The sequence below is a fragment of the Streptopelia decaocto genome, assembly GCF_964273445.1.
Source record: "Streptopelia decaocto genome assembly, chromosome: 2".
NCBI classification, from domain to species: Eukaryota; Metazoa; Chordata; class Aves; order Columbiformes; family Columbidae; genus Streptopelia; species Streptopelia decaocto.
This window is the reverse complement of record NC_138655.1, coordinates 63,302,562-63,329,982: the sequence shown is the minus strand read 5'-3', so window position 1 is coordinate 63,329,982 and position 27,421 is coordinate 63,302,562. Positions and strand designations below refer to the sequence as shown.

General features: G+C 40.7%; 1 protein-coding gene across 7 annotated transcripts in view; it reads right to left on the bottom strand.

Moving 5' to 3' along the window:
- The window catches only part of CARMIL1 (capping protein regulator and myosin 1 linker 1), a 197,255-nt gene that overhangs the window by 17,613 nt on the left and 152,221 nt on the right, over window positions 1–27,421 (bottom strand). For all 7 annotated transcript variants that reach the window (XM_082045376.1, XM_082045379.1, XM_082045378.1 and 4 more), the window contains 5 exons: window positions 24,415–24,564; window positions 7,847–7,913; window positions 7,331–7,527; window positions 3,243–3,349; window positions 906–1,338 (listed from right to left, as the gene is read on the bottom strand). In XM_082045376.1, the coding sequence (XP_081901502.1) occupies window positions 906–1,338; window positions 3,243–3,349; window positions 7,331–7,527; window positions 7,847–7,913; window positions 24,415–24,564 (954 nt within the window). The remainder of the gene's footprint in view (window positions 1–905; window positions 1,339–3,242; window positions 3,350–7,330; window positions 7,528–7,846; window positions 7,914–24,414; window positions 24,565–27,421) is intronic.

Genomic DNA, 27,421 nt, shown 5'->3' with positions numbered 1-27,421 from the left:
GCTTTGGAGCAACACAAGGATATTCCACTCTGCACGTTTGCAAAGTGAAGCAGCATTCCTGCCCAGCATCAGCACTTCACAGAGGAGCAAATTAGAGACAGAAGGGAATTGGGAACGACAATTGGGAATATATTAATTTTTTAAAACATATGCTTATTTTCTTTGAGTGTTAGTATTTGAAATACAGAAATCAAAGGCACGAAAATAATTAGGTGTGATATAAAAGGACATAAAAATTAAAAAATGCAACAAGAAAATCATAAGCTGAATAGCTGTAAACAGTGTCTGGAAGCCAAATTTACTTCTCTGCATGGAATATATAATTTAAAACACAGTACATCTTTTTACCTTTCTACATCACCTTCCAACGGAGAAGAGCAGAGATAGCTATCACTGTAGGGAACTCTGCCAAACACCTGAGGCACTGGGATGCAGGGGGCACACAGAAGACTATCCTAAGTCTGTCCTCACTTTACCTTTTGTACAGCGCACTTTCATTTCATGTGAACAAACTACACATCATATAGAGTGAAGACATCCAAGCTGTGCTTGCTAGTCACACAGAAATTACTCTGTAATACATGCAAACAATTACATGTCCTCTTTTGTGCTTGTGATAGCCTGACATAGAGCACAAGAGCTGGTGTCACCTCCTCCACTAGAGGAGAGAAAGTGCAGGCTTAAGAGCACATCTCCTGCTCCATATGTGCAGCCTTGTCCTTGGCCAGGGTATTCATGTTCAACCACCACAGCAGAGACCAATCCTCTTGCAAGAACACCATAATCCCCAGTGGGAGGCAGGACTGATGTCTCAAGCCCCAGCCGCCAACCCTTGTAGACCCAACCCACTTCCCCTGAAGACACCTAGATCTTGCTCATTTTTTCAACAACTCAAGAGAAATCACCTTCTGAGCAGAGGCTGCTCTCTTCTCCTGCTTGGCTTTCATTTCTGCGAGAAGTCCGCTGCCCATCACCTGCACGCCATACCTCCGGCCTCCTTGAGGGCTTCCTTTGCTGTCACCCCTCTCGGCTTTGGCCACATCGTCTGGCTGCGCCTCCTCCAGCGAGTCTGGTGTCTTTAATTCCTCAGATCGCTCTGTACCACCGTTCTGCTCCGCAGGCTTTACTTCCTTCTTGCTTGCCTCCACAGCTGGACTTTTTGCAGCAACCTTGGGTGAAGAGGGCTCCTCTGCCACCAGCACAGTCTGGGGACGTTCAGATTTGGAGCCTCTTGATTTGATTAAGTTAAGGAAGCCACTCTTCCTTGAGTCCCTTTTCTTCTTCTCATCACCTGCTTCACTGGGCTCGCTGCTGTCTGAACTTTTAGTTGATGGTCTCCTAATAAAAAACACACACATTTTAAACTCTTCTCCACTCCCCTCCTCCCTCTCTTTTAAATAGTACCTAATGACTTCTCCTGGGCAAAGCCAACCTTTTGCATGATCCATATGTTGCCCTAGGCTCAGTCATTAGCTGGTGTGTCTAAATTAAAAACTGGACAATTGACATTGATCTTACTGTCTTGAGGATTCCAGTGATGGCCTTGTGCATTCATATAATGAAGAGAGGATGCTGTGTCATCTACACTGGGCACCCAGCTGTTTCCAGTACCAGTGAGGTGTTGTTTCAGCAGAGTTCTGCCCAAGCTGCCTATGCACATATAACCTCACTCAGCTCTGTTTCCAGAGTGAGCTACCTCTGCTTTGTATCTGCCCATTAGTAAAAGGAGAACAACTGATCCAGGCACATGATTTACACAGCTTTTGAGGGATCTTGTCCCTCAAGGGCTCTGCCTGAAATAAGAACTAGCTTACACAGCCACCTTCTCTCAATAAGGAACACAGAGAGGTCACCTTTATAGTAGAATCATAGAATGTCCTGAGTTGGAAGGGACCCACAAGGATCATGAAGTCCAATTCCTGTCCCTGCATGTGACAACCCCACAGTTCACACCATGTGTCTGAGGACGTTGTCCAAATGCTTCTTGAACACTATCAGGCTTGGGGCTGTGACACGTCCCTGGGGAGCCTGTTCCAGTGCTCCACCACCCTCTGCAGATACTCACCCTCAGAATAAAAAAAAAAACAACCCCAAAACAACCCACCTGCCAGTAAGATTTTCTAAAGGCATCTTACAAGCAGAGTATTCACACTTGAGGGCAAAGCTGGGCACATAACATGTCTGCATACGAGCACATCACTGGAAAAAGAGCCACCAGTGCAGCAAATGGAGCAAAGATCCTCAGTCATGGACATGGCCAGGGATGGGCACACAGGGACAGTGTAAGTTCCCGGGGACATCTGAAGTGAGGGGCTGGCAGGTGCCCACAGGAAGCACGGGAAGATGCAGGAGTCTGTGAGCACCCTGAACTTAACCCGGCTAATCCATTTTTCAAAGCTCCTGTAATTTTACCACTACACACAGTATATCACAGATGGCTTCACATGTCACTGCAGATATTTATAACTCACGGTGACTTTAAAAACATTTGCTTGGCCTGCCACAGCTTTCTGCTGGTTAACACCTACCATTTTCCTTAATGGATTTCATACAGAGCACAGAAAGGGTCATTCCAAATTGTCTGGAGATCACCTTAGCTTTCTCATTTATTTATAGTATTTGTGTGTCTCTGTATCTGTACAAACATGCATGAACGCAATAACATCTAGATGCATTGTTTTGTAAATATGCAACCAGCTACCATGCAATTGCATAAGCTGCATAGCCCTTATATAAAACTGAAAGAGACATATCTTTCAGATTGACATATTGCCTAAATCTAGAATACTACAAATTGGTGAAACACTTCTTTAACATATTTCTAAACCAACATAAATCTACTGTCATCTATCAAAACACTGTGCCCAACAGCAGTTTGTACTAGACTACGTCACCCATGTGTGCCACCAGCACTGGAGAGGAGAGCCTCAACCAGCACACAGCTCTGCTTCAGCTCTAATGAGCTCTGCTGAAGGCTAAAATTAAGTCAATGGAATTATAAAAATACATACTAGTCAATAATCCCCTCCACATGGTATATTAAAGCACTTTATTTCAAAGTAGTCATTTTTAAGGGAGGGTAATTGAATTCCCAATGTCTTGACTACTGAGGTATTTTCTGCCTTTGACAACAGCAGCGCTGGGTAGTGGGAACAGAAGTCAAATACAACTTAGCAGTGCTACTTGCCCAGCTATCAAGATGGATTATTATCATTATTTTTTTAAGTTATATTTGAACTTACTTTGAATCCATTTTTGTCACTTTCTTAGTGAAAAATTCATCCACGCCTTCATCCACTCTCCCCATGAGGCCATTCTGATCCCCTTCTGGAGGCACTCCAGCAGACACCTGACAGAAGAAAAACATCACCTCCTGTATATAATAACCTAAGCAGATTTGTTTCAATGATACTAATTAAGAGTTAAGACATAATAAAAATTGTGTGTGTGAACCAAACCTCAGTGCAGAGAATGGTATCACCACTGGAATTCCTCCTTTAGTCAGGCCAGTGGACACATTACATCAAATGTAAAGTAACCCAAAACACCAGTGACAAATTGGATACTGCAATGCATGAGGCCAGGAATCAAATGCCTTGGGCTTGTGAGAAGAGCACTAGTTCATTTAGAGAAGAAAGCAAGCAGTTAAGGAAAAATTAAATCCTGATCAGGTGGTGACCTGAAGAGAAAGTATTTTCAACTGCTGGTTGTTCAGGTAAAAACATATGTTTTGGATTTAGAGATTTCGAAACAGAGCTCCAGGAGGCTAACAGAGCCTTTTACAATTCAGTCAGTCCAGCACTTCCAAAACCAGAGACTCTAAATACAGAATCAGGTGTTTCACTTGGGGAACCAAACACAGCTTTTCACTGGATCTCTGAAAATGGAAAACCTTCTCCCTGTCTTTGGTTTTGATGCCCACATTTTGAACGCAGGTGACTGGAGGCATCTAAAGTAATACCTGCCAGCCATGAAGGCCCTGTGAAGATGAGCTGGTGACTCTGCAGCCTCCTGAAGATGAAACACGCCATCTCCTGGGAGGATTTCTCACCAAACCTAGCCCCCAGACATGGTTTTGATGTGGAAAAGCTCTGTTACCAGTAGAGAGGCTTCCTTCAATCTAAATGCCATATGGAAACCTTTTAGGTGACCACAGAGAACTCCAAAAGACCCAACCTGGTTGTATTCTTGGTAGTACTTATGACCAGGAATCAGTCTGCCATGAAATAGCAGGGTTTGTAATTTGAAACAATTTAAATAAAGGAATCTCCTAGTTGCCATGAGAAAAGCTGGTGTTAACATCAAACATGGCTTCAATAAGCCAGGACAACAGACTGCGTGTGAACTAATGCTTTGACATATCCATGAAAATGTTTGCTTTCCAGTGGCTGAACCTTGTTAGAAGCCTGGTGTTAACTTTTTTTATGAAAGATAATGGTTACTATTTGATTGATACCCACTGTAGCAACATAATACTGATGTGAAAAGAGCCCACCTGGTGATGACTGTTTAGTTACCAGTCAAACTGCGTATTTTCTATAAAAACCAGTTTTATTCTAAGAAGCACAATGATTTCTCAGACTTCCAACTCTGGCACCTTTGGCGTTTTCTGTAGAGAGCTTGTTTACCTGGAACATTTGATGCTGGGCAGCAATGCACGTTTTGACATATGGGTTGGTCACACCAGTGCTGGTTGTTTCAACGCAAGTATTTACCTCCTCAGTCAAAAAGAGCTGACACTGACATTTCAACTGAAACTTGTCAGCCAAAAGTGACTGACACATTTCAATGGAAATGAGAAACCGCTTAATATTGATCCTTGAGCCCTCCACATAGCAGGAACAAACATGTAAGTATGAAAGGCAAGTGCATCTCCTGATGGGAAGCAATGCAAAGATTCAATAATCTACAGCAACTAAGAAGATCTACCTCAAAGAAATAATTTTTCATCTGAAAAAGCAGCAACTCCTAAAAATGTACTAAAGATGCATGCAAATGTTGAGGGTCTAATATGGTCCTCAAGGCACAGGATATTCTTACAGATGTTTATTGTAATGCCTTTTAGTGTTAATGTAAAAGACTGAACTCTGGTTTACTTTGTGCTTTATGCTCCTATTCAAAAAAAAAAAAAAAAAGAGAGAAAGAGAAGTTATTAGCTTTCATTTTTCCTCCCCCCCTTTTTTTTTTTAACCCTAACTTGAAAGGTGAGCCTTGTGTTTCTTTATTGAGGAAAAAAACTGGCTTGGAAGCACACAAAATAAATGAATCACAATCTTTTTCATACATTAGAGATTCACCTCTTTCTGCACTAAATCATCACACATGATGGAAGAGCTCATGAGGTTGAGATCTCACAAAGTCTAAATGATAAACAACTATTTCATCATATTCCTTCAAAGCAATATGGGAGTGGATGGTGCTGAGGTTTTCCTTTTCTCTCTCTCTTTTCCCCCCCCCTCTGAACACTCATTTCAGTAAAAACCCTGACAAAACTATAAATCTTTCTTCTGCCCGCCCACCTACCCCAAGTTACAAGTTTCCATTTCTCCCCTTTTTCTCCATTTTTCCTTTTTTTTTTCCTTACATTTTTCAGCTCACAAATAACAAATGTGTTTTCCAGCAAAACCAGTGAAGTACAGCTACAATCATCTAAGAGTCCTTAAATTACCAAATGGAAATAATGGTAAGAGCAAACAACCCAACAGACCTACTTTAAGCAGTAGAAAAGGTCAAGATTTTGCCTCTCACATTTCAAGTGCTTTTTCTAACCACTGTTCTCTGTATTCTCAAAGTGGCAAAACCAAGAGGAAATCAATTCTGCAAACAATGCCACAGTCCACTCATGACTCTGGCCTTCAAAATCTGGCTGTTTAATTTTTGGAAGCATCAAAGAAAACATCTTAAGTCTCTCAAAATTTTGTTTAGACTTGTTATGAGGTCAGAACTAGTAAGAAATTGAATGGTCCATAAAAACAAGATGGGAACAAATGAGTTTAAAAATGACCTTTTAAATTTCTGCAACTAAATAAACCCCTGATTTCCTAATCAATGCAATATGGATGAGCGTTCCCACAACATTGCTCTATCATGGGGAAGTAACGCTTCTTCTCTGCAAGATTAAGTGTTTTGTTTCTGTTGAGCAAGACATTGTACATCCCAGTTCCATGCCTAGTAGCAGAGCACTTGCCCCTGCACATCCCCACTCCTGCAGATGGCAAAGGACGCGCTAAGTAAATTTGGAAGTGAAGCAAGTTCAGCAACCGGGAAAACACGTGCGTTCTGCAGAACTGGAATTGGAAGAAGTAAGCTCAAGATGTGTTTTCACTACAATGTGGAGACCAGTCTGTCCTTCTGCTACCTCCACCCTTCCCTGTAAAGTGCAAGGGAAGGGAAAGTTGGCTCGACTTATCCCCTCTGCTGGGAAGTTCCTTCCTTGCCAAGTGGTGCAAAAAGTGCTCTACTGCCTGACATGACCTCTCCCAGCATTAGGGAGATTTTCAAGGGTCCTCTCCACTGGCAATCCTCAGGGAACAGAAGAGGCCACAGATACTCATTACTAGGCAACATAACTCAGAGAAGCAAGGGCTGCCCCTTGATAAGGGTTACTTATCATAGCAGCTGTGCTCTGTTGCTGTGAGACAGATCTGTAACTCCTCCAGATCTGTCCTTACATACCCTGAGGACAACCCATCACAGAAAGAAATCTTTATTGATGTGGTGTGCCAAGGAAATGGAACTGTGGAAACCCCACACGTATGCTTGGGTTCACACCAAAGACTTTCACAGACAGACAGCGTTCTTCTGTTTTGCTTTTCTAAGGCAGACTCCAGCATGAAAAGTAAATTGTGACTATGCAGATTTCCTGGCCCAAACACCATCTTTAGTTAAGGACCTGTGGGAAGCTGGGTGTCACAGAGTAGTTCCTCTGAGAGCTGATAGGAATAAGAATTCATGCTAAGTTACCATGCCTGAATGCAGGCAGAAAAAAGGATTAAGACTTAACAAACCCTTTCAATGTAATTGAAAAGTCTCATGATATTTTGTGTATTTCCTGTGAAAGCTTCAAGTACCTCCAGAAACTGCTTCCACGAAAAAACAAAAGCAAATTAAAAAAAGATAAAACATATTCCGATTTTAGGCTGTGTCAAACAAGACAAAAGGTTGTAATAGAGATTCCACAGTGAAAGACATGAATACCAGAAGAAAAATGAAATAGTTGCTTATGGCTTTTAGAACTTCAACAGTTGACCTCATTGCCTTGCAAGACCTGACTCATGGCAAAAAGCAATCAACAGATGACATTGCCAGCAATATTTTAATGTAGACTCACTGCTGCTTGGCTGGGCTGCTGCTTTTTATTCCTTTTGGGTCTTAATTTTGTAAAGTGTTCCAGTTTTCTCCCTTCTTCTGATGGCAGTTCTGAAATGAATCCAGAAGTTCGTTTGTCCGGCCTGCTGGAAGGAAATGGTGGGTCTTCTATATGGATAGGTACTTCTTCCAGTGCTTTATCAAGATCAAATTCCATTTCTAAGAGAAATAAATATTTTCTAATTAGACTTAACATGCTATTTAAAACAAAAGACAACGCAAGTCCTCTCTATTTTGTGGTAAATAATTATAAACACACTTAGAGAACTAAGCCACAACATGTTTGTGACCAGACAGAGCACTGTGAGCAAATATTTCCTACCAAACACACTAGAAGAGCCATAAAGCAAAGCAACCGTGTGGGCCTTAAATGCAATTCAGAGGGAGGGAGAGTTACCTGTGCTTTTCAATCAAGAACTACACCAAAGAATCTCAGGCAAGCAAAGAAGCAAAAAAGTTTTAATAAATTCTCACTTACCAAAAGCTCTGGACACCGGCCGGAGCATTCTACTGTGGATGCTTTTCCTTTTTGATTTAGGAGTCATCTATCAACATAAACCAAAACAAAAATGACTTCAGCGGACAGAAGAAATGACAAAGAACACACGTTTCCATCCAACAAATCAGTTCTTTGAGCCTATGTATCATTTAAAGATCTGATAGGGTTTAATGCCAGGAGGGAATGGGTCTTTTTCCTCCCCTCCTCAAACATTCAGAACTTTTTCAAATTGACATTTTGTTCAACTGACTTTAAACAGAACCAGGGTGGTAGTTTATTCTTCCCATTAAAACCTTTGGCTGTACATATGATGATTATTTGAACTGTCTGAGCATTAACGCTATGAACCCCAACTGTAAAACAAGGGAACTATTAAAACCTCACCTCTGTATCTGAGATCATGAGGCACAGAAAATACAATTACTGCGTCCAGTACTGCACAGTTAATGACAATACCAGGAATAGTCTCCCTCTTGTTCTGGCTTTCATTTTTCCTACAAAATACATTACCTCAGTTCATTTGTCAGTGACATGCTACTGAGAATGATTAAAATTCAAGTATCTACGCCTCTGGACATCACCACACAGACCACCCAATTTCCCTATGAAAATGCAGTCTTGGAGCACATCATCATTCTCCAAAAAGCAAAAATAATGTGGCAGTGTTAGTAGTATCTCCAGCAAACATATGACTACCCTGGACTTCAGATATGCTGAGAATAGGTGGAAAGTTACTTTGGCATATGTTCCCTGTAGTTACTGAAAGTTATGTGCTACTCTTCTCATCTTCACATTCCCAGAAAAAAGGAGTATGTTGCCTTAAGAGCACAAATACCCAGACTTAAGACCCAAATTTGTTATTTTTGGAAGAAAATTGCCTTTATTTTCTTGCATGAACTCTTCTGAAAGTTTGCATGGCAAGACAATCTGTCTCGCTTCAGGAAACAAATGCGTCACCTATTCCAAACCTCTTGATATAGCTCAGCATTGAAAGACTTTCAAACAAAAAACTGACCTGCAGGTTTTCTAAAGAGTTAATTAAAAGTGACTCAGCTTCTGCAAAGACGGGCTCCTTTGTTGTAGAGTGGTGCGTGCTGGCTTTAGTGACACCCATACTTCCATGTCTTAAAGCCTCATGGCTTCAAACCTAGAGTGTCAGTCAGGAAGCTGCTACGGCTCACAACTCGTTAACAGAATTGTTAATCAAGTTAAGTAGTTTCAATTTTACATGAGCCAGAAAACACATAGTTGGCATCGACATTTCAGACAAATCATGAATTGTTCAAGTTTTTATGTATGGAAAGTTCAGTGCACAGACTTACTCGTACTGAATTCATATTCCCATCCTAAGTAGTCAGGAGGATTATTATGCCACCATTCACATGCTCAGGCTTAGGACAGATTTTCCTAACAGCAAAGTTATTACTCGTCTTCTTAAGCTCAGAAAAGGACTTTCAGACTACAGAGTGGGCAATGATAGCACTGTCTGGGCAACAGAGCTCTGTTTTTACTGCCATGCACACAGCTGGGAAAAAAAGATACCTTCAGCTGTTGCAGATTTCCACTTCCACATTTGACAAGCATCACTGAACGATACAGTGGTTTCAAGACCAGCCAGGAAACAGGTTGGCACCTGAGCAGACTTACCCTGAGACTAATGAGCAGGCAAAGTGTTATTGCATCAAAAGGTCAGACATGCCTTTCAAAGTTAACCAATAAATATAATGCATTTAATGGATTTGATGGCAAGTGGCTGGAGAGGTGCTGAATCTTTTCAGCCAAAATCGCAGTGGACTGTGCAATGGGTAGGCAGCTGGGGAGCCTCTGAACCGCACACCTTGACAGCTGCCAATCTGTCACCCAAGCCTGGAACAACCAAAGGCATTCACACTTCATCTAAGGAAGAACTGAAGCAGCTCAGTATTTGGGGGACAGCAATTGAAAGTCACTATCAGTAGTCTCCTGGTTTTATTTCCAGAAGTCGCCCACTTCTCTTGTTAATGTGCATGTGGCAAGCATTTTGGTCTGCTTGCCCCTTTTTTTTGGCGGTGTGACTGGAAATTGCATCTAGTAGGATAATGCAGCAACTCATGTACTAAAGAAGATCAGAAAAGAAGACAGAAAACAAGGCTGATGAGAGACCTCCAATTGTTCTGTAACTTCACAGACACGGCCCATGTTCAGAGTGCTCCTGGGTGGACACAGACAAACTGAGAGGTGCTCCAGCCTGGGCCACCAACGCAGAACAGCATGGGACAAGTTTCGAGGTTCCTGGGTAGGGTTTGCGACACTCCGTGATGTTCCCAACAGCCAGGAACAGAATCGTTGCATCTTCCTTCCCAGACAAGAAGGTGCCCCCAGATGACCCCGCAGAGCTTGTGCTGATGACCATAAGCCAGTCTCTGGATCACTGCTGTAACTTACTGACAGCTTGGCATGATTCGTCAGCAGCCTGGTTGCTGGGGATAAAGGCAGAGGGATGGAGATGCCTCGCATTTGCTTGAACAGCATGAATAACAGCTATGCATACACTTTTATTTGAAAACCTTCTGTTTTCTAGCCTGGTTAGGAAGTGCACAGATGAAAGGCTTCTTGCCAAGTGAACTTTCCAGATCACATGCAGAGCAAAATGGGTCAAAGCATTAATTTAAATAGGCCAGTGTGCTCTTTTTACAAAATATTAGACTTAATCTCAGCTTAATATCTCAGCCACCGTGCAGTATGTTACCTCAGCAGAGCACATGTCATTACCAGAGGAGACATCTGAACTCCTGGGGAAAGATCTCTGCCTCTCCCCAGCCTGAGCCCCATTTCCCATAGTTCATGGAAGCAGTTCAGGTTTGGCAGATGTGGACCTTCTGCCTTCCCACCACCTCTGGCCACACAAGCATAACATGGGTCTCCTGCCTTCTGTTTCACTCATGGCCTTTACAGGGGAATAGCTGTCAGTATCACACTCCCCTCCTTTACTTTTTTCACATCTTTCAAGGACCTTCCATTGTAGCAGACCACCTCCTGAACTTCTTCCTTGTTTTGCCTACTTTTCTGTGAGCACGCTGTAGGCTGCCTGGCAGGAAAGATAAAAAGATTAACTGCATCTTTGGGTCTTCAGAGGCCCCCTTGCGAGTCTGCAGGTACCTGTGCCACTGAGATCTCCAGAGATGGTTCCATGAAGGTACCCCTCTGCAGCGCATGGGAGCCACCAAATCTCCACCACGGTCCCAAGTAAGGGCTTATTTAGAGTTAGACACTCTCAAGTGTTCAAGCTAACTTTAAACTCCCAGGATCTCTTCCCATGATCACTTTTCCAGATCCCTCCCTTCTGACTCCCTCACAACACTATCTGAGCTCTCTTGAGTTTTCTTAAATTACATTACCAACTGTGGAAGAACACTACTACCTTGGGAACTAAAACCAACTAAAATAACTTTGTTTTGAGTGCTAGAAAACAATGTGCTCTTAGAAACGGTCTCAAATATTCTACATTCCTTGATTATATAGATAATTAAAATTACTCCCAGTGCTGAGGGATATGCTCATTTCCATGTTTTTCTCCTTCTCCTCCAAAGTAATTTACATTCAACCCTATGTACTAAAGAAGATCAGAAAAGACGACAGAAAACAAGGCTGATGAGAGACCTCCAATTGCTCTGTAACTTCACAGTCACAGCCCGTGTTCAGAGTGCTCCTGGGTGGACACAGACAAACTGAGAGGTGCTCCAGCCTGGGCCACCAACGCAGAACAGCATGGGACAAGGGATGCTCTGTGACCCTCTTGTCACTTCCCTTTCAAAAGATTTTGGACAAATTAATGAATAACTTCCCCTTCCCTCTTGAAATTCAGTTCCCCAACCAGCCTCCCTTCAGCCCTCCTTCCTGCAAAACAACGTTATTTGTTTTCAGCTTCGAGAAGGCATTAAGGGCGACAGCACAAAAAGGTAAGAACAGAAGTCAAAAGCTCAAGGTGATCCAACTCGACAAAGAAAACACAACTGAACAAACTGAGATAACCCCTGACATCTCTTCCACCCTAGTGGCAAGAAAGCTCTAGTTTATGCCCATACTGAAATCACTCTTTCATTAAGCTGGATGACGCTTGAGTATCAAACCAAATCAGTGGATTTTCTTTCTAGGCAGTAACGTTTGTACTTATACCTCCAACATCAGCACTTTGCTTTGGTTTGGTCTTAAAGCCAAGGGATGCTTGAAATTCAGATGCTATACTAGCTGAACCGTTTTGTGAAATCCAATCTCATCCCTAAACTGCTGCCTATTTCATTTGTAGGTGCAGATGGATGGCACTAGAGTCTTCCCAGGAGACTCACGAGGCAGTACAGAGGCAAATGGAGCACAAAAACATAAACAAGTAGGCCAGAAACAGCAGAGCTAAAAAAATACTTACACTTGTACAGCAGAGAGTCTCCATGCAGCAAAAAAGAAAGAAAAAAGAATATGAATGGGGAAGACAAAGCAATAGCAGTTCTCAGGAAAGGAGGCAAAACCAGAAGTCACCAAAATAAAGAAAACTAAAGCCCAAACACTTAGAAGTCTTAGCAGGAAAGGTGACATGCAAGAATGAAGTAAAAATCCCTTGCATTTAGAGGTGCTATACACTTTGTGTTTCCAGAGGATAACCAGAGAAGGATGTGAACTCTCTTGCTTTATTTATATTGAGACAAATTCAGGTTTTCAGATGTTTGTTTCCAATATATGGCACTCATCAATGGTGCCAACCTGCCACCTGCTGTCCCAATGTACCGTGTTTTTTCATTTTGCTGGCGCCAATAGTGAGTAAAAACTGTAATTCTATTATTTCCTGGTCTGAAGGAAGCTTCTGAATTAAAAATCAGCAGTTGTTTTGAAAAACAGGAGAGTAAGGAAAACAAAACAAAGCTTCTCTTGAAAGAAAAGAGGTGCAAGTCTATTCTCCTGAGGTTTAAATAAACCTAAGCCCAAGTAGCGGTATTTCTCCTTCCCATGAAGAGGTTTAGAGGCACAGCCCTTTCAAGGACGTTTGGTACATTAGAAGAATGCTATCCCATTAATATATCATGACCTTTCCTCTCCCCTTCAAAAAACTGAAAGAAAACAAAGGGAAGCAGCACAGCCATCATATGAAATGAAGCAATGCCATACCCCATCTCTTGTGTGGCACATGAACAATCATGCTCCTCCTTAATTTAGAGTAAGAAAAAACAATCATCAGAAGTGTGGTTCTGTCTTCAAGTTGAATGGGAACTGCTGCTACAACACCACCGCAGGTATTAGCAGAGTGTTTGTGGCAGAAGTCAATGGTCATGGTCTGGATTAAACTTCTCAGCAAGGAAATGCTGCATTTTTAAATGGATATCACGCTGGCGTTAAATTATCAGCAGTAAAACCAGCCTGCGCATAACGTGAAGTTCATCCTTTAATTATTGAAGGGATATTAAAGTCAGTTTTTCAATACTTTGATGTTTTCAACAATAATGACCCACTTGTCACAGTTCATATTTCTAAGCTTAACTGTAGCTAAAAGTTTGAAAGATATGATGATGGGCTATCTTTGAATAGCAAGAACAGTGTTCTTGCACACAGCTCCAACTCCTTTATATTCCTGGTGTCCTGAGGGACAGGTTTTTTTGGTTTTAATTTCTCTTTTCTTTTACCTTCAGAAACTTTGGCTTTATGCAGAGTTCTCAACTAGTAGTGATTCAGACAAACCTCATCATTACTTTCATTTCTGTATGCTATCCACACACATACACTCTTAACTCCATTTCCCTGCCAGAATCCACATTCTCTTTTCTCTTGCCCATCTTCTATTCTACCATTCACATAGTATCTGAGATTGCTGGAGAGACTGCAGATTTCATTCAGAAACATCTTTAAAACTGAAACCATCTCAAAAATAAATTTATAGCACACTTTAAAAATCAATCTGCAACAGGGTTTCTCTTTCAGATGGCCATTCTTGGTAGTACTCCAATGTGTTTTGTGTATTTAATGCATAGGCAGGAAAGTGATTTATATTAAACAAGCAGCTGGAAATGTGATTAGGACCAAAGTACAAAGTAGTACATATGTAACAGGAAGCAATCCCAGGATGTGGGGAGTTTACAGTCTAAGGTCCTAATCCAGCAAGGGTTTACAGCAGCTCCCACACTTCACAGATCTCACCTGAGTGTGACTACCGTGCCGCTTAAAAGTTAAAAGGTGTTAAACAGCTAGTGGGAGTGGAGTAAGGAGGGAGAAGAAGGAGAGGGAGGCACACAGCAGACAGCAGGTTAGACAAGGAAGCACCATTAAGCAAAGAAAAGGCTGAGGGACTTGCATGAAGTCACCAAGGAATCTGGCTGCTCTGCAGGAAACCTAATGCCAGTCTTCAGACCCCTGATCATGAGGCCACCCAACCCACCCCTTCATTTGTTCTCAGCATAATTGCAAACTAAAGTGGTCTGCCTCCCAGCGCACACAGGCCCATTGCTAAAGCCAAAACGCCAACCCACAGCCAAAAATCCCAACCAAATTCAACCCAAACAAAACCAGAAATTGGACTGGGGAATCATAACGATGTATCAACTGGGAATGAGCTGTCAGAAAAAAGTGTTTTCAAAGATTCTTCCAGAACATATTAAACCAGTGCTAAATTGTTTCAGCTATATGTATTTTGTGGGGCATGCCTTTTTTAAGAAAGAGGCATAAGAAAACACGGCATTTTATCACAGGCCCTGCTATTTTCTTTTCCTGTAAGGAATTCTGACCTCTAACGCTTCCATGACACCGCCTTGGTCAATCAACATCTCCCATACTTCTTCTAGTCTCCTAACTACCTTTGACAGAGATGTCACACACCTGTTGTCTCATTAAAAAGAAAAAAAAAAAACCAAAAATCTTCAGGTATGCTTTATAAAACAGAGTAGTAAATTGACCCACTTTGCTTTTTTGCATATGAATCTTTGGACATAGAAGTATCTCTCCATCTGCATAGAAAGTCTCAGAAACCAGAAAGCTGCTATTGCTTACTTCAACTGCTGAAGATCTTATACCATGATTTCCAGGATAAAACCCTCAGCATGGCTTGCAGAATTTTAGCTATGTACTTCTCACTAGCAGCGATGGTAACCTGAATCACTGTCCTTAGATTCTCCCCCTTGAGTGCCATTGTCCTTGGAAAGTTAAATGCAATGCTAAAACCCCTGACAGTTAATAGAGTATTTTACAGGAGAGCAAAGCCACCAACACATTGTTTAGAAAACAAGGCCAAGCTGCAATATAAACTGCTTTTTTTTTTTGATCCACCTGTCCTGAATGTAGCAGCTATGCATTTTCACACCAGCAGAGGATCTAGTCCTGACCTTATATTTCAGAGTTCTGTCCTCTATATGGAAGTACATAAATATACATATTGTATATAAATATAGCATACAAATAATCCATACATGAATTCAAGGCAACTGTTTGTTTATTTCTTTCCCTTCCTCAAGAGCTGAATTTCTAGAGAAAAAGCTGTGGTTCAGAAGTAATTCAATTAGTTTCATCTCAACCAGCCTGACCTTTAGAATTACTCTGTACAGTAGCATTTTCTCAAAGAAGTAGCACTGCAGTAAGATAAGCTCAATAGATGTGCCCTTGAGCTCATTTCATTTTCCTAGCCAAGAAACCTTTGCTCTTCTACTTGCTGAGATGTGGCTCATGTACACTGTGATATCTCGCCAAGTATTTTAACATATTCTTTTAATTAATAATTCTGCACTTGCATCTTTCAAGTCATGTAAAATTCCTGCGTGTATATATATATACAAAGCTTTTATTATGAAGAATAAAAAACAGATGCATGAATAAACTGAGCAGTTCCTAAAACCATTAAACTGAATCTTTTATTTCATGTTCTGAATGAATATCCTGCAAGGAACTCTGCACGCAACTCCCACCTGCAAGTGAAAAAGCAGTTCTCAGTATCATCAGTTCTGTTTTCCACTTGCTCATGAAGAGGCTAAGAGTGTCTTCTACAGCAGCTGGGCTTTAAGACTAACAAAGAGGATGCTTCCAACTAATTTATTTTACTTAAAAACTAAGTGTAGCACGGAGAGCTGCTGCAGATCAGATGGTTGCTCGTCATTTTTCACTACCTTCTGCTGGAAAACACTGATGCAAACATTACTTTGTCCATGACCTAAACTTCCTTATAGTAAGAAGAATGGGCTCTTAAACTCAGCAGATATGGAGGGTTGGAAAGCTGTTTAAGATACTCTTAGGCAATTCATTTAAGACAGCTGCCATATATATTCGGTGCCCTGGGCACCATTAAAGCAAGTTTGAGGCAAGGTACTCCTGAACTGAGGTGTTCAAAGTCAAGCGGGATGGGGCTTTGAGCAACCTGATCTAATAAAAGGTGCCCCTGCTCATGGCAGGGGGCTGGACTAGACAGTCTTTAAAGAGCCCTTCCAAACCAAAACTTTCTATGACTTCATGAACAGGAACTGTTGTATCTCCCTGCCCTACAGGACTGAGAACCAACACAACTTCTGCATCTCTCCTTCCTCCTGACAACACGAAGTGAACAGCTACCACAAGGATAAGCAGTCAGGCAAAAATGACCAGTCATCTTCCCACCATCGTTAGACCCTCTGGGGACAGATGAAGCAGTGACAATTCAAAGGGGAAACACTACAGGGAGACTCATCACAGTGAAACAGATACACTTTACCCTGTATGGGGAAGTGGACCAGTAGCCTTCCTGCTCAGAATTTGATGGGAAGTTCTACCCTTGAAAACCCAGGCATACTTGAGCTGCCGATATTTTCTCACCGAAGTTTGTCTCAGACATCTTTCTAGCATGCACACTAAATCTACATACCTCTCAGCCACTTAGAGATATGCTTTGTGAACTTAAACATCAAAAAAAGCCCCAAAACAAAAACCTCCTTCATTTAAAGTCCTGTCAGGAGCTAGTATATCAAGATATCTCCCTATTAAAAAAAGGATATATTTTAATAGGCAACTAGCAAATATTCTAAGATCCTGTATAGAAAATAAAAACACTTGAGGAGGCAGACGTTTGGTTTTGAAACTAGAGTTTCTTCTCTAAAACAAACAGATAAACAGGGTCAATCATAATTACCCAAGAGAGGATGGCAAAACTCAAGGCTCGCCAATAGAGAGCTAGCACCTAAGTGTGACTTTTAATAATGCCGCTTGATCAGACCGTCATGGGACAGCACGTGAGCCCAAGAGGGGCAGAAAGAGCATGAAAGCGGAGGAAGATGCCTGCCCTGCAAAGCAGAACTGCACACCCACAAGCAAGGAACTAATTGCTGGCTGGCAACGAGGCACCAGATTCTGCAATTGCTCAGAGCATATAGGTACAAACTTGCCACGGACTACCTAAATACCATGGGTATTGGAAATGATCTACAGCTAAAGCTACAAAATAAATAGGTTCTGATGAGCTTTGATTGAAACTACTTTGACTTTTCAATTGCTTTGTCTTTCTATCCCGCTCAATCCTTTCAGTTTCCTTTAACATCTACTTACTTGAAGGTTTTTTGCACCATTTTCGGTGCTTTTGGTTTCAGATCAGTATTCCAATCCTGTCACTACTCACTTCAAAAATCCACAGTAATTTGATCTTTACAGTTTCACAAGGGGGATTTTGCTGACCTGAATAACAGCCAAAGAATCTATTTACCTCTACGTTCCCCTCTAGTCAGAGAAAGACGTTTTGAGAGGAAGCCTGATAAATTTATGAATAGCATTGTGCGCTGCAGCTGTTCGTGATAGCAGGGATGAGACCTGATGACTTGGAAGCTGTCTTTCTAGCCTTTTGGCACTAGGCACTCTGGATTTCATTTATTTATTTAAAAGTTCAGATTCCAGGAATCTAGCTCATCCTAAACTCATTTTCCTTGACAAAATAAAGCAAAATCTAATAGTACTTAGTAACCGCCTGCCCTAACACAGACCTTCCCTACTCTCATCCTGTAAGTGACTTTTCCTTATCCCTGAAACATGAGGTGTGAATTTTTCAGAGGAAAAAAATCGCAGGCTTCCTGCTCTTGCGGTGAAGTGAGAACCATGAACCACTCTCAGTAAGACAGACCTGTGCATGTGCTACTTTTAGTAGGCTCTCCAAATTTCAGAGTAAACAAGAATCCCCCACACAACACAGATGAGTAACTTTGGCCAACTTAGTTGAGACACTGAAATAATCAAAGAGCAGTAGAAGGGGCCATGCAACCTATACAGAAAACTCCTCAACTACCTGGGAAGGTCAGCTTGCCAGATATTAATTGAATCAAGAAGCATTATGGCTGCAGACAGATGTGCTCTACAGAAATGTCACCATTAGAGGTTATTCTTACGCTGTTTGTTGTTGTCCCTCTGCCAAAGGTTACAGAATCTACATTTTGGCAAGAGCTCTTCCAAAGGAGTTCTTGCTAATCTGCCACAGGAAACGACAAGCAGCCTCTGTTAAATAGGCTGTGGAAAGATGAATTCTGGATCTATTTATGTTGAACACTGATTGACCCCACAGCTCTGCTAGCAAAAGGGACCATGCAAGTGTTCCTTGATCCAGCCCATGCAAAGGGGCTTTGTCCTCATAACCTGTGAATTTTACCTGAAGTAGGTGAGTGAGCGCTCGGGTGATCCCTGTCACTGGCTGCACAGGCGAGTGCTGCCTGGCAGAGCAAGCAAACCAGGTAGGGACAGTCACCTCTGTCACCACATCAATTGAGCTGGATGGGTGTTCACCAGCAGGCTACAGCCCCACTTAAAACTGCTGCAGGGAGGTTAAATTCTCCAGACCAGCGTTTCAGTGAGTGCTTTGTTACTGAACTCTCCTTTCCATGTGGCTTTTTGACAACACATGAAATTAAATGATGGAAACTCAGTATCAGTAAGACAACTACTGCCACAAAGGACGTAACTATACACCCTCTCCTCCACCCTCAATACAAATCTGGGTCTGCTAAGACAAAACAAAGCATCAGTATTGTGGGAAGACGAGCTCCTGACACAGAAGTGCCACAATGAACACAGAATAACCAGCAGATGCACTTCACAATTCTTGTTTCAACCTAAGCAGAAATCTGCCTCCAATTTTACACTTTCTTTCTTAATCAAGCATGTAGTGCTGTTACTAGAAGTAGTTTGTCACATTCTTCATTTACTTCATATTGTGCCAATAATGTACCCTAGATTATGAGAGACTGCTTTAAGCTCTAAGGAATCTCAGCTGGTTTAACAAAAACATACTTTATATCAATTATCCATCACCTCCTTCCACTCAAAGAGAGCAACTGAAAGACACTGAAAGCCAGGTTTCTTTTAAAGTGTTTCAGCTGGGAACATATAACTTCTCATGAGCCTGAAGGAGACTGTAGTCTATACATGAAACAGGCATTGAATAGACACAGATAAGGACCTCTAAGGGCAGTGAGGATGCTGCAAAACTTTATCTAAAGGAACCTAGGAAAAGACAGGTAACAAATATTCACAATTAAAATTAATGCAATCCTAATAGTGAGGCTAACATATAAACACACAACTTGCAAATAATGTATTTACAAATGCTGCAAAATTATCACACTGGCTCCGTTTCTCACTTTCTCAGCCCAGGCACTGGATGGGGAGCAATGCTGGCACCCTGTTGCGCCCCTCCTGGTGATGTTTTCATAAACTCTCCTAATTTAGGGTGAGTCAGAAATATTACTGCCCTCCCACCGAAGTAGATTTGCTCATATGCCTGTGATGAAGCCTTTTCAGAAGCCAAGAATACTCTTGCATACCACAATGCCAGTTCCTAGCTTCCCGCAGAGCGCTGTATTTACTACACATCAAAGGCCTGTTTCTGCTAATGCACACAAGAGAGAAACTCAAGTGTCACAATCCATTTAATCCTGCATTCATCCAGGCTGCTGCCTTTGCCCTCACCCCTGCCCGCTTGTTCCTGCCGCTCAAGATTTGCTTTGTGAACTAGTCAGTCTATGAACTATCCTGGGAAAGAAAGCCTCCATAAAAAGCTTCATTTTCAGCTGAATCAATTCCCACACCCAGTTTGCAGTGAGGCTGTGTGACCACTCATACGAGTGTGAACGTCTGGATAGGAAAGACAGCAGTGTACAGGAGAATGTGGAAATGCTCTTTTTCAGCAAGAACAATGATTTTTGCTGGCTTAAGCATGTCATAGAGCTTTATTTGTAGCACACGAGAACATAAGGAGTCCAACAGGAACTGGGGTGTCACGGCAGTAGGTATTCAGTCCTTCAGCCAAAAAGCTGACTATCTATGCCCAAGGCAGTTCTGCTGCAGGTAAACAGAGAGCAACAAGAAGGAGATGTGGCAGTATGTCAAGGCATACCAGAGAATCTCTCATTTTTCTTCCTAAAGTATCAGCACATTTGCACATACGAGTCTGTATCATGATCTCCTTCCTCTGGTGAAAGCCACTGAAGAAGCTTCTCTTGTTTTAATTCTAAATTGTTTTGGATGAATGGGTGGGGAGAGAAAACCTTTCGGATGGTGTTTTGGGAGGTGTTTTGTTTTGTTTTTTTTAATTTAATCCTGGTGTGGTGAGTGCAATTTCTCCCTTTTCTTTGAAAACACTGAGGTCCATTCACTCCTTATCTTTAAGAATTCTCAGGTTTATAAGTCTTCACCTGGATACTGGGCTAATCTGCTAAATCTTTGACAAAGGTCAGTTAGTACATTCCCAGGAAAAAGCGCACATCACTGATCTAGAAGTGTTCTGCTACTACTGCAAATTTTCTTCTCCACTGTAGAGGTGAAATGTATTGTTCAATAAAAACTAAAACAATAATATATAGCTCATGGGATTAATTTTTTCAAGCTTTCCTCCATTAAAGTCGTAGAACCATCTCTATGGTTAAAGTTAGAAACAGATAAGAAATGGCTAAGATTCAATATTCATCACAGGCAGTTCTTTTCTATTAGCTACAAGCATTTTTGTAAACACGTAATTTACCATCCAAGCATTTCAATCTTACACTGAAATGCTTTAAGTAAGATTTATAAGCAGACTTGTGTATTACAACCTACAATTCCTTTACATGTTTCAAACTATTTCCTTCCATAGCTCTTCATAACACAAATAACCTCTGCTTTGCTCTAAAAACAATACTTATCCTCCTGTATGCTTGTTGCTAACTATAGCAAAAAAAATATATTGCTGAAATGGATATTTTAAAGATTATGAGTACACAGATTTCTAGTAAAAACTTATTTCTTTCAAAATTTTTCTTCAAATAGTGGCTCAACTCTGGTGATCTTCTTTTAGTAATCTGGAAGCCAAACTAACATTCAAATAGCTTAAAAAAAAGCTCTAGAATGTAACTGTTAAACACACTCTAACAAAGATGCTCCATTGCCTTTTGGTGGGGAGTTGAGTACCATTTAAGCTCTCTTACTTCTGCAGAGAACTAATGGCTATGAAGGAATAAAGTACAACCAGAAGCACTACGCAAAATCAAATCAGTTAGTATCTACCTACACAATTACACATAACAAGATACATGATATTCAATCCCAGTAAAAAAGCATGCTTTAGTTTTTAAATGCATACATTAGTTTAAAATGTGTCACTCCTATCATATATGCACAGAAAAATTTAGAGAAACTGTACTATTCATGATTCATGACTGAATTTAAGCTCTAAAAAGCAGGCCATGTTTTTTCCTTTAATCTGAGAACAGTAAGTAATTTTCTGCATAAAGATTTTTATTTCCATCTTACTTGCACACAACTTCTATCTAATGACTTATTACCATCAACATAGCTCTAATTAAACACAGACAACTAAGACAGCTGTACAAAAGGAAACACCAATTTACTGTACTGCAGCTCAGGGAGATCAGAAGCTCCTGGGTCCATAATGTTGCAGCTAACATGTCCTATGCTGAACCACTCAATCACTCCCAGAGTTTTTCAGAAGTCATTTAACAGACTAGCAAATTCTGGTATGACTGACAAATCTTTCATATTATGGGCTCTCTGGCCATCATTAAAGGTGTATAAGAATTACAACCTAAGTTGAAGCTAATAAGCTTTAACTGTGCAGTTTGCTATTTAATAAGACCTAATTCCCATAATACAAATAATATTTAAAAGTTGGTTTGTTTTTTTTTTTTCCCAGTGGGGCATTTCAAGGGCCTGTTTGTGATGTTTCATTCTGTCTTGTCTGTGTTGTTCATACATATCAAACCTCAAAGTGGACGGATGGCAACTCTCTAGTCTCGCAGGGAAACCTCCTCAGCCCCAGTCACTCTGCATCCTGCTGGAGCACAGGTGGGCAGGCAGTGGAACACTCCACTGCCTGTTTGTTCGCTCTGTCATCAGCACTGGAGATTCCAGACCCCTGTTCTCCCTGTCTGAATTTTATAAACAAACCTTCACATCTTCCAGTTTCAAACCATGTATACGAACAAATAGCTCATAAGTATTTTATTCCAAATAATCTACCTCAATTATAGTCATTCCCCTCGTTTCAGTGCTATAAAATCTACCTGCAACCATAAAGTTAAAACTGAATCTAGATCCAGTTTTTCCCCAAAGTTGTTCAAATACCGCACCAAAGGAGGGTGATACATAAAAACATACTGTTGTATACATTGCCTTGGCCAGAATAATGATCCTCAACAGGCTTGTTGAAGACAACAAGAATGAAGACACAAGTCTTGCTGAAGATGATGGCTTTGAAAAGTTAATCCAGTTTTTCAAATGGAGAAAAAACGAGCTTCCTCAGGATGATGGTCCAAGATCAGTGTCTCTCATACAAGCCCAAAATCTCTCCTTCCCCAGACATCTTGACAAATAGTTGGAGAAAACTGACAGATATTTATGGAAAAGAAATGGCTTAGAATAGAAGAGTTTTTCCTGGCATCTCAATGACTTTGATTAGCCTCATCTAATATTCCATAGTCTTTTGAAAAATAGGGGGCTCCCAAACATGCCCAAAATCAAGCTGCAATTCAAAGTGTCAGATCTGTGGTTTGCAGAATACACAGCCAGGTGCACCATCTACTCACACAGCTAAGATCTGTTTTAGCATTACACTTTGTAATGCTTAGGGATTTCCAATGGCCAAACAAGGCAGTGTTCTGGATTAATGCCATTTTGGAAGTGGGATCTAAATAGCTATTTCACATTTAAGATTAAAAATAAATCAAAGGAAATTAGGTTCATAATTATAGTTCATAAAACCATATGCTTCTCTTTCTATTAAAACGTTTCAGCATATCTGTTTCCTGCACTGACTAGTTCACAAAGCATTCACTGCTACCCCTTCAGAATGCTCCTCATACCCATGCAAACATCTGTACGACACTTAAAAACTGCCACAAATCAGGTTAATTTTTCCAAGACAATATCTGAAATCTGTATGATTTTCCCATAGCTAAAATATGTCACCTGGAAATCGCTATCTTTGCAGTTACTAAGATGCTTTTAGTAGCAAGAACTCAGAAAACTAGCTCAGTAAAAACCCCTGTATTAGCCCCTCTGGGCTGTATTTTTTTACAACAGCAACCAATATCACTTGCACCCAGGATGCAAAAAGCAGCTCTTAAAAATTGATTAGTTTTTAATAAACCGGTTCTTTAGCACTCAGATTACTGTCTTGTGTTTATTTGATGCTTCATTCTCTTCAGAAATTATATATTGATGAGAATCTGGGTCACAAAGGTATTTGAATTTCTGTGAAAGATGAGGGTGAATGAAGAAAATAAAGAGAGGTATAACCACTTCTGAAGACAAGTACCGTTAGCATCTAATGTATCTTTTAAAGAGTGTAAGCACCATCACATTTCCATTCTTTTAATATGACCAAAGTGAAAGATAACAGCACAGTTATATGACCCTTTCACATGATGATGATATGAGATAAAGGCAGGAGCTATTTTTTTTAATTTCCAGTATTATTATTTATAACAGGCTGCAAGAATAAATTTAAAGGGGGAAGCAGGGGATCAAAATGAATGCTTACCTTATTTTTCTGTATATGAAGCCAGCATGCAAAAGGTAACTTAGAGGTACAGGGTTCAGAAACTAGACATTTTACTGGGATATCTTTCTCCCATAGGATTTAGGGCTCCAAATGATTACTGAATTTTGGCTATAGAATGTGTGTGGAACTTGACAGTACCAGTGATGACGCAGATGATGCAGTCAACGCCCCACGCCTCACAGGTGGTGTTAGGACCAATATTGCATTGAATCAAATCTTGGTGAAGGGATTTGAAAGCAAACTATTTAAGCTGGTATTTCCAGTGAAGGTGTGCTCTTGTTTTATGGAGACCAACAGATAGCTGCTGCAGAAAGGAGCAACCCTGCTGCTCCTTCTCTTGAGCTGTACTTGGCCGACTCTACAGCAAGTCTATCCAGGAAGCTGAACAGCAATATGCAACTCAGACAAAATGTTCACAAGCTAAAATTTATTTTTTCTAGAAGCCAATTCCTAACTTCAGTTTCTTAATACCAGGAAATTGCCAAAGGGCATTTTGAAAAGCATTTTTCTTCCACTTATTTGCACGCTGAGGAATGTGTCTTACCATACAAGTGTCCAGGTCCTCCAAACGTTCAATCTCTGTCAACTCCTCAACTGTGATGATAGAGCGTTTAGTGGGTTTTTCTTCAGCTAACTCAATTTCCAGTGATTCCTGCTGTGGAAGTGGTTTGCCACGTCTAGTCAAATGGTCAGCCTGGAGGCGAGGATAAAGACAGGAACACATAAATCAAACTATTAAAAAAGGCAAAGCAAACCATAATAGAAAGCTTACAAAACTTAAGCGATCACAGATCTTAGAAGACGAATTAGAAAAGTAAAGCTCAGTGTGTGTGTAAATCTTTGCACAGTTTTTTATTCTTTAAATTTTTACTTCCCTCCCCCCCCGCCTTGTTTTTTTTTTTTGGATGGAAAACTCCTTCTATCACACATTCTAAAAAGCAAGGAAGAAAGTCTAACATGAAAAAAGAAAAGGAAAAGGGTCAGATAAAAAGCCATCCTACTTTTGACTTATAATATTATTATGTGGCTTCCTCAGCATAATTATACTATTAATAAAGAAAATAAAGGGGTGGAAGAGAAGCTTTGTCCTGGACCTTTTTTATTTTGTTTTCTTAAATTACACAAAGACATGTACAACTTCAGCTAATATAATTTTGATAATTATTAGATGGCCAAAACGTTATCCACTGCTATTCAAAAAACATGCCAGCTTTGTTAAAAACCTCAGTTCTGTTTCACTGAAGAAATAGGTAGAGGTTACCATAAAAAGAAAAAAACTTAATCACTGATAGATGTTTGTGATATTTTAAGTATCAGGGAGGAAAAACTCTACCAACAATAAAATTCTTGTTTAGACTTGCATAGCAAAAACTGTTACTAAGAACACAGAGAATGTTATATAAACCACCCTGGATTGTACTTGGAATGAAGTGGGTTCCTGTTGTCAGGAAGATGAGGAAATATTTTCCAGTTCTGCTCATAACTAAAGAGAATATTAAATAACATCTGTTAAAAGCAAGTATTTGAAGATCAGCTGGCCCAAATCAGTTAGCCACAGAAGTTTTCAAAGAGGCAGCTAGGGAGAGCTGTAGTCCACTACAAAACAGCAGCATGACCCCGGACAACCAGTGGATTGTAGTTTTGTTAACATTCAAAAAAGGTAAACAGGTGACATGACTCAATTATAGCTCACTTGGTCTAATGTCTGCTCATGACGAACAACTGGAGAGCTGCTCTGCAGCCTAGAATAATAATTAATGCTAATCATAATCACATTAGCAAACTCGGGTCCTGTTGAATAAGCTTTATTTTTCAAATTTGCCTCAAATGTTACTCTGTCAATGCAACATCTATAGACATTTGTAGGTGGCTGAATTAGTAGTATGCGACACTCCAGTTTAAGGAGCTGGCCCAGAACTGTATCAGTGCATTTAATCTTTGGTGTATTAAGAACGAGTTGCCAGCTGTCATATTGCAACTGTCGGTTGAAGATTAACACTAACAAATTAGACAGGAGCTCCTCTCTCAGCATTTTCAAGATCCGTGCTCTTCAACGTTCCCATCAGTGCTATACTACCTGAAATAATCAGCAGCTAACAGAAATGTAGGAGAGTTAAACGGTGAAAGGGACCTGTAACTAATGCAGGCCAAAATGAATCATAATGTAAATCAACTCAAATCAGATGTACAGACAACCATTCCTTAGGAACTAAGAGCACTGACAATTAGCTGTGGACACAATCCTGAAAAGCAGCAACCGTCAAGTGTCCAAAAGCCATTAATGGGAGAGGGATCTACCCGTCCTGAAAATGAGCTACCACTGAAACTCTGACAAAAAGAAGGAATCTCCTTGGCCACATAAATACAATGAATAAAGAATACCAGGAAAAAACACACTGTCACTCCTATATACAGTGTTGCTTAAGACTTTGAAATAGTCTGTCTAGTTCTGGGGACCACAATTTTAAAAGAAGCTTTTAAAACAGCTGGAGAAAGTGCAGAGGATTATTATTGAAGTGACTCAAAGACTGGAGAAAATTATTTACTGTGCAAGAGTCAGGTATGTCCAAGTTGTGCAATACCACTGAACAGAGACAGCCCACTGCTGATGCCAGCTGAACCTGCTCCAGGACCAACTGGAGGTAATTCATGTGGCCACTCACGCAGCAGGCTGATGCTGCTGCACAGCTCCTGAGAGCAGAGGTTGTACCTTTACACAATGCTGCTCTGTATCATGAGGACACACCCTGGAATGACCCAGTCTTCTAATTTACTTATTTAAAAAAAAAAAAGAGAGGGGAAATAAAGGAAAAAAGAGTGATTTGTTTTCTATGTACAAGGACTTTCACAGAGAAAAAATAAAGAGAAATATATATGTTTCCCATATCTTGTGGGGAAAAGCAGCTGAAAAAACTCACGATGGCAAGCTGAAGCCACAGTAATTTAAATTAGAAATGAAGAGCAATTTCAGTCAGAAAATGAACACTCACTAGCTTCTTTAAGAAAAAAAAACAGTACAGGATTATCCTTACAGTGGCCCACTGTATTGGAATTAAAAATCATTTTCTGTGGATACACAGTTGTTTATTTCCTCTAGGGTCGATGAAGCAAGTACCGTTATAATAAATAACTGTGCCTCCAAACAGCTCAGCACCTTCAGATAACAGTGTTTCCTTTCCTATGTTTCTAATCCTTTCCCTCCAAACTTGATACCTACATTTCTGAGGTAGCCTCAAGAAGTACTTATTCAGGGAACAGGGTCTCAGCAGTCCCTCCTCAAAAGAATGAAATTTTACCTCTCATTTCATGAGCAACCAACGCTTATCTTCTCACCAGGACCAGTACTGGCACTGTTCTTAACTAATCACTCAATGTCACATCCTGATGGCATTTTTAGTTTTACATCTGACAACAGTGCAAAATATAATAGGACAAATATATAATGCAGCCTCTTCCAAGGTTGTATCCTCCTTAAAGCAAAGAGGCAAGAGTCCCATGACCATATTTCAAATGATGTCAGTGATGCCAAAGAAAATAAGACCAATTTCAAA